A 7,834-nucleotide genomic window follows, 5' to 3' on the forward strand; every position below is an offset into this window, starting at 1 on the left:
CTGAATACTTAGGACCATGTGTTATTTCAGTTTTTCTTTTTTAATAAATCTGCATAAATGTCAACAATTCTGTGTTTTTCTGTCAATATGGGGTGCTGTGTGTACATTAATGAGGAAAAAAAATTAACTTAAATGATTTTAGCAAATGGCTGCAATATAACAAAGAGTGAAAAATTTAAGGGGGTCTGAATACTTTCCGTACCCACTGTATATATATATATACATTAAGATTTTTTAAAATAAATTATTACCTTTATTCAGCGAGGATGCTTGAAGTTTATCAAAAGTGATAGTAAAGACATTTATAATGTTACAAAAGGTTTCTATTTCAAATAAATGCTGCTCTTTTGAACTTTCTATTCATCAAAGAATCCTGACAAAAATATATCACACTTTTTTATAGTTTTACTTAAGAATATTTTATTAAACTATATTTCATTAAACCAAATGAAATCCAAAAGTAAAAAAGTAAAGTGCAACATAAAGTGCAAGAAGCAAGTGTCCATCTCATAGTCCAAATCACTGAAATCAAAGTTCAGTAATATAGTGTAAGAATGACAACATATCCATGTGTTCTAGTCTACTAATAATAAAATTATAATCAAAAAACTCTTTTTAAAGGAGCATTTACCAGAAATATTATTTACCAGAATTTATTTAGGAGAAAATGTAAATGTGCAGTATTTCTGGAAAAAAAAAAAAACGTTTTATTTTTTTAATAAAATCAATTAATTGGAGATGCTTTTGATTATTACAATTTAATGGAACCATTAAAACAGAGTATAGAAAAATGAAAATGGAAAAAAATGAATTTGGAAATAAAACGGTTTTCATAGTGCCCTATAATTATAATTAATTTTTTTGTGGTAATAGTTTCCACAGAAATATTAAGCAGCACAACTACTAGTACTAAGCAACTGTTTTCAACACTGATAATAATAAGAAATGTTTCTTAAGCACCAAATCAGCATACTGACAATTATTTCTGAAGGATCATGGGACATTGAAGACAGGAGTAATGGCTGTTGGAAAATCAGCTTTGCATCACAGAAATAAATTACATTTTAAAATATATTAAAATAGAAAACTTTTTTTATAGTAATATTTTATATTACTTTTTTTTTTTTTTTAACTGTATTTTGATCAAATAAATCAAGTAACTTATTTTAAAAACAGACCCCATCTTTAGTGAAATAATTTACATAATTTAATATATATATTAGGGGTGTAACGGTACACGTATTCGTGTCTTTCAGTTCAGATACCGAACAAATACAGCACTGTTTTAACCACTGCACGAGCAGAACTTCATTGGAAACTTCCAGTTATATATATTGTTACTTTTGGTAAGAGACAAAGTCTCATCTTTCAAATTATGTCCTTTTTTTCAGGAAAGTCAAACAATAAATGCCGTTTTGATGCTCTTTGATGTGGCAACAGATCACTTTATAAACGCCTCAGTTCAAACGGCAGCGCGGTCATCCCTTCCTCTTTACTACTAGATTTAACGCAAAATAAACATGAATGAACATCTCACACCTCATGTAATCGCTCAACCAGTGTTTCAGCCGCAGAAAGAAGTCAGTTAAACAGCTTGTAAACAAAATGTCACATCGCATTTAATTTACCTCAGGAAGTCATCAGTGTCCACAGCTCGTTAGTTCGCTATAAATGAAGTCTAGAGAAAAGCATTTGGCGAAATATTAGACTTTATAATCATTATATTTTACTTTACCTGTTAGTGATGTCTTAATTATTTAATGTTTAAATAAATCTGTTATGAAACGAGTTATGAGAGGCAGTGTAAATTAATATATTTCAACAACAAATAGAATTTTTATAATTTAGAAGTTAATTTAAAAACTGCATTATGTGCAATTTACATGTTTGCATACTTTTTTTTTTAAGTTGAGAGTTGCTTGTTATATTTAAAAATAAATTGTATTTAAATTTAAGTTTGGGCTCTGTTGTTAACTGTAACCTTATAGTACACCTAATGTAAAAGGGCTCACTGTAGTTTAGAGCATAAGCCGAGGTAGATTTTTATCCCCCTGAATTTTGCAATTTGTTCAGTAAACCACTGTTTAATTAAAAAAAAGTTTGGGCTCTGTTGTTAACTGTAACCTTATAGTAGACCTAATGTAAAAGGGCTCACTGTAGTTTAGAGCATAAGCCGAGGTAGATTTTTATCCCTAAGAAAATTTTTATTATAACTGAATTTTGCAATTTGTTCAGTAAACCACTGTTTAATTAAAAAAACAAAAACAACAATTGTTTAGTTTTTCCCCCTGCTATACCGAAACTACCGAACCGTGATGTCAAAACCGAGGTATGTACCGAAACGTCATGTTTGTGTATCGTTACACCCCTAATATATATATATATATATATATAAAATCATACATGTAAATTGATGATGCCAACCCTGAAACAACATACAGAACTACCACATTTTGCTATAAGTTTGATTGCATCATATAATAATTGCTGTTAATAGTGTTCATCGTCTGTTTGATTACGTCTTTAATTGATTTTTCCATACATTTCTGCCATATGTATATTAACTGACAGTCACCACTGATAAGCTACCACTAAATATTGTAGAAACTTAATTTGCTGTAAAGTTGCTTTGCAACGATTTGTATCGTGAAAAGCGCTAACAAATAAACTTGAATTGAATTGAATATAAATTCATAAATATTATTATTAAAAAGTGATTTTCTCCCCATCTCATGAATGTGGCAAAAGCATGTACTGCTAGGGATTATTTCAAAACATCAACAAACTCTATAGGGACCAAGTAAGGCTCCTGTGGGACCTCTTGTTTTTCAAAGTGCAGCTCAGTGTTCTATAAAAACACATTGAAGTTCAGCAAGATCAAGATCTTTGCATTCTGCCCCACTGAACAGAAGTGCTGCCAAACAAGTCAAATGCTGATGCCTATCACAGCTGGACAAACCATCACACTCAAAAGCTGCAGATCTAGCATGAGGGTCTCATATTAAAGGATAACGGATAAAATACTGTCCATAGAGAAGGTTAATGAGTGCTTATTACCAATTTGAAACTTTAAGCGAGAAACACTGGAACAGTGAAGCTCCTATTTGTAGCATGTGAGAGTGAACTATGTGAAAATGATTTGGTATCACTGGCTTCAGCTGCTCCAACAAATCAAGTTCAGATACCATCAGCAGGAACTTACTAAACCAGGTGCCATGGTAGAGCAGAGAGGAAGAGGAAGCCCGATGCAAATCAGAGGTCTCTGGGCACAATGGGGGGGTAGAAAGTCCTGAGGTGACTGGCCTCAGATAATGGAAGTCAAAAATTTAATTTCACATCCTGCCAGGGCCAAAACCCAACCCTTTACACAACGCAGAGAAAGTAATGACAGTGGAATGATCACATCATTGACAACAACTCTACATCCAAAAACTAGAGGAGTGTATGTTCAGGCATATTTCACCTGTGAGCATAACTAGCACCATGGAGATCGTAAACAAATAAAAATTTCACAGAGACAATCACACCCTTGTACCTCAGCCTATACAGTACAAGGAAACGAGAATGGTAACGTGACAATAGCGTGTGGATTCACAACCCTTTTAACAGGTTTGAGACAATGTAGACGACAGTTCGCTTCAAATGCCTATTGCAATACACGCAGTCTAACCTAATTGGAAAACTGTGACAGAATGATGTATCTGAAATATCAGACCACTCTTGTTCTCAGCAAGACACCAAAATGCTCTTGAGGAAGGAGTACATTATATAAAATAAAAGTTGAAATTCTGTCACAGCTTAATTAAATGTTTAAATGTGTCACTTCAAATAAGGAGAAATACGTTTCACAGCTTGTATTCCCCAACCCCCCATTAATGCAAATAAACCCATTTAAACAAATTTGGTTACATTTGTGATCAAAAAAAAGTTCTTTAAGGGTCTAAAAACTACTTCTCATATATTTTATTCAGAGTTCTCAACTGTAAATGAAAGCACAGACTGTCTTGAGTTCATTTTTAGATGGCTGTTGTAAACAGTCACATGACCCAAGCGTTCAATTCCAGTTTAACTCTCTAAAAGAACACTTCTGTGTTAAAGCTCCATAAAAAGCACTTAAAATGTCAGAATTCAAATCATGTAACATTATGATCGCTCAGCCTCATAAAAATCACGATCAAAGGATTCATAAACATGTAATATTGTGACCAGAAGGAAACGGTCCCATTTTGAATAAGTAACTTATTGATTCACCTCATGAAATTTTAGATTTCAAAGTACTCTTACATGAAATTATCCCCCTCGTAGCTGCCTAGTCTAAAAAGTTAAATTATTGATTGCAACGTTCTCTTGGGTCTTATTGAGTAATTTCAGCATTTACAGTTGTGACCAAGAATAAACCACACTTTAAGACTGCAACATTTGTGATTAAATAGGTTCATTTGAACCCGCTAGAAAGAGTTAATTTTGCTCTAAGGAAAGTAAACTATAATCATGAACTAGTCTATTCTAATATGCTGATTTGGTGCTCAGGAAACATTACTTACTATTATGCTGTTAATATCTTTCTGGAAACCGTGATACATTTTATAGCAACTTATAAACGATAGCAAAGGAACACAAAACTATGCGCTGTTGAAATCTTGTAAACAAAGCCGCACAATCATCACGTCGTCGTGTCCTAGTACAGTACAGAGGCGCGCGCTCATGTCACTCGGGCTCACGGTCGCGTCTCAATCACTAATAATGTAGCGCTCACTTTAAAGGATATTGCCTGATGAGGCTGTCGATTTCCACCGCATCAGGTCCTTGCTGGTCGGCAGCCTCGTCGTGGTCGTCCACGAATTTATTCTCGTCGAATTCATCAATGTCCACCTTTCTGAAGCGCGAAGACAGCGTGTTTTTGGCCATCGGGGCCAGTGTCACTCACCAGCGGTCCCGTGCGCTGGAACAGTTTCTGTGCTCCGAGGGGAGATTTCAGTCTCTAGTTAGAGTCGGCCTCAGGGACACCACATTGAAGCATATCCAAAGATGGACGAGCTGATTAGTCAAAGTGGGTTGCGTTCAGTGTGTTATGCCGCCACACACCAGCACATGAGCTGTTTCAGTGTACCGATGCAGAGCCGCATATTTAGTATGAAAGATATGATAGCTAAGCTAGAGTACTACTGCCACCTGCTGAGTGGGTGCGTATGAGAGCATTTTACAGTTAAAGGGGCAGTTCACCCGAAATTCTGTAAACATAACCGCATACACTCACCCAGACGTTCTTATCTAGTTACTTATTAAAAACATACGTTTTCACTGCTTCAAAATTTGTGTTTTGGGTTTGGATGTGTGTAATTTACATTGTAGAACAAAACGCCAAAGTATCGTCAAGTTATGTTTACCACAGGCTTTAATTTACTCATAAATGTAAAAAAACCCCATTATAAAATCCCAAAGGAAAATTACTCTTCTTGATTCTGACGCCATAGTCCCCACAATTACGAATATAGCTAACATTTATGAACACAGGGGCTAAAAAACAGTTACTATATTCACTTTGTATCTTTTTTTTTGTAAACATAACCGCATACACTCACCCAGACGTTCTTATCTAGTTACTTATTAAAAACATACGTTTTCACTGCTTCAAAATTTGTGTTTTGGGTTTGGATGTGTGTAATTTACATTGTAGAACAAAACGCCAAAGTATCGTCAAGTTATGTTTACCACAGGCTTTAATTTACTCATAAATGTAAAAAAACCCCATTATAAAATCCCAAAGGAAAATTACTCTTCTTGATTCTGACGCCATAGTCCCCCCAATTACGAATATAGCTAACATTTATGAACACAGGGGCTAAAAAACAGTTACTATATTCACTTTGTATCTTTTTTTCCCCCCACAACCAAAGTCATCGTTTACTTTCTTTGCATCATTGTTTCCATGCCGTGAAAGTGAGTTCTGCCAGTCTGCCCCTCCTATTCCACATTGAAGAATATTTTTGGACCGAAGTTTATTTTTAGTTAGTGAACATGTTTGTTTTATTATATTTGTCACAATTGTAACTTGTGATTCTAATTATGATCGTTATTTTTATGACACAGACGGAGCAATTGTTCTTTTAAATATTATATTTTAAACTAATTAATACTAGCACTTACCTAATCTATTCACTCTAATTTATTTAAAATAAAAAACACCTTGCTATGTGTACTGTGCTAGAAGGTGAGACTTGTAAAAGCGTCTGCTAAATGATTAAATGTAAAATGTATATTTATCAAATAGCGTAATTATATTATGACATATTTTTAGATGCTTCTTTAAATGGAGCTTGTTTGACACAGACACAAACATGTAAACGTGAAATCAAAACAATCTTTACATTTATAGTTGATAACTCTGTGTAAAATACACCAACAATTGTTGACAGCTCAAAATAAGTTTCGGTCTGAAACGTAAACGTGTGGTAATGTGGCGTCTGACCGCTAGAGGGAGCTGTACATCACTTAATTCTGACTGAGTCTGCGCAGCCGTTTGTGTCCGCCATATTGAATTGTTCAGGGACATACTATTGCACAGAAGTGATCAGTCTTTAATCGAAGACCGGTTCTAAAATTCATGTTGATATATAGGTTTTTGTTGTTTGCTTAGTTGGCGTTTTTAAGTTAAGTCTGATTTGTAGTGTTTGCTGTATAGAAAGCAATGGGGAAGAGGTATTACTGCGACTACTGTGACCGCAGTTTTCAAGACAACCTGCATAACAGAAAGAAACACCTAAACGGCGTCCAGCATCACCGGGCGAAAAAAGCCTGGTTTGACAACTTCAGAGGTACTCACTGAAAACTTCACAAAGCAGTAGGAGGCTATTAAACAATTCATTTGAGATCAATTACGTTTTTAATTTTTATTTTCAGACGCCGCCACAGTTTTAAATGAAGAGCGGTCAAAGGAGCCCTGCAGAAAGTTTCTCCAGACAGGTGAGACATTTGTCAGAGGAAGCCGCACCGCTGTGTTGCTTCTTTAGTGTAATATAATTTCTATTATGAATCTGATAAGTTTGTTGTTTCTCTCTTGCTGTCTTTCAGGACAATGCGTATTTGGTACAAGCTGTCGTTTTTCACACATGTCTGAGAGACATATGAAGATGTTGGAGCAAAAGATTGATGGTGAGGCGCTACAGCAGTGAGCAGCAGCTTTCTTACACCTTCGTCTTATAATGTCTTTAGATGTGTAATTGATCTTTAAGTCATAGTTTACTGAGATGTCAAGCTTAAAGGGTTAGTTCTAGAGCCTGTCCGATATGGGTTTTTTGGGTGGCCGATACCGATATTAGGGAATAAACAAAGACCGATACCGATATATCGACAGATATTCTTTATGTGTAGGCTATACAGTATAGTCAAAAGTTTGGACACACTTCCCATTCGTGTGTCCAAACATTTGACTGGTACTGTATATAGAATACAGTATATAGCATACATAAACAGAGTATATATACACACAAACACATTTTTTGCAATAACTCAAATGTGGTGATCAAACACTTATAATGATGTGACAAACATAGGCCTATGTAGTGGAGGCAGGGCATTTAACAATAAACTTTATTATTCAAAATTAGTCTGACATCAGTGCTCTTAACAGTAAACTTCACTTCACTTATTATAAATAACAGAAATGGAACAAAATACATACAACTTGAAATTAAACCAGGTAACTGTGTAGGGCAAGCAAGCTACTGCCAAACCAACAGGGGCAGGTTTATGCCGGAAGCACTTCTCATATATTTTTTTTCACAAACTCTGTGTTGTGTATTTTCTGGTAATCAAATGAACATGCAGAACATTC

General features: G+C 34.8%; 2 protein-coding genes across 4 annotated transcripts in view; one reads left to right on the forward strand and one right to left on the reverse strand.

Moving 5' to 3' along the window:
* LOC107587390 (actin-related protein 2/3 complex subunit 5-like protein) overlaps positions 1-5,153 on the reverse strand; it is an 8,245-nt gene extending 3,092 nt beyond the window's left edge. For all 3 annotated transcript variants that reach the window (XR_001609468.1, XM_016275176.1, XM_016275175.1), the window contains exon 1: positions 4,769-5,153. Coding sequence is in view for 2 of the 3 variants with exons in the window: in XM_016275176.1 (XP_016130662.1) it covers positions 4,769-4,908 (140 nt within the window). In the remaining variant the exon portion in view is untranslated. The remainder of the gene's footprint in view (positions 1-4,768) is intronic.
* A 1,368-nt stretch (positions 5,154-6,521) lies between these two features.
* Positions 6,522-7,834, forward strand: part of LOC107587391 (zinc finger matrin-type protein 5) — a 6,374-nt gene continuing 5,061 nt past the window's right edge. The window contains exons 1-3 of the mRNA XM_016275178.1: positions 6,522-6,815; positions 6,901-6,963; positions 7,072-7,152. Of these exons, the coding sequence (XP_016130664.1) occupies positions 6,689-6,815; positions 6,901-6,963; positions 7,072-7,152 (271 nt within the window). The 5' untranslated portion in view covers positions 6,522-6,688. The remainder of the gene's footprint in view (positions 6,816-6,900; positions 6,964-7,071; positions 7,153-7,834) is intronic.

The sequence above is a fragment of the Sinocyclocheilus grahami genome, unplaced genomic scaffold, assembly GCF_001515645.1.
Source record: "Sinocyclocheilus grahami isolate Dianchi unplaced genomic scaffold, SAMN03320097.WGS_v1.1 scaffold92.1, whole genome shotgun sequence".
NCBI lineage: Eukaryota > Metazoa > Chordata > Actinopteri > Cypriniformes > Cyprinidae > Sinocyclocheilus > Sinocyclocheilus grahami.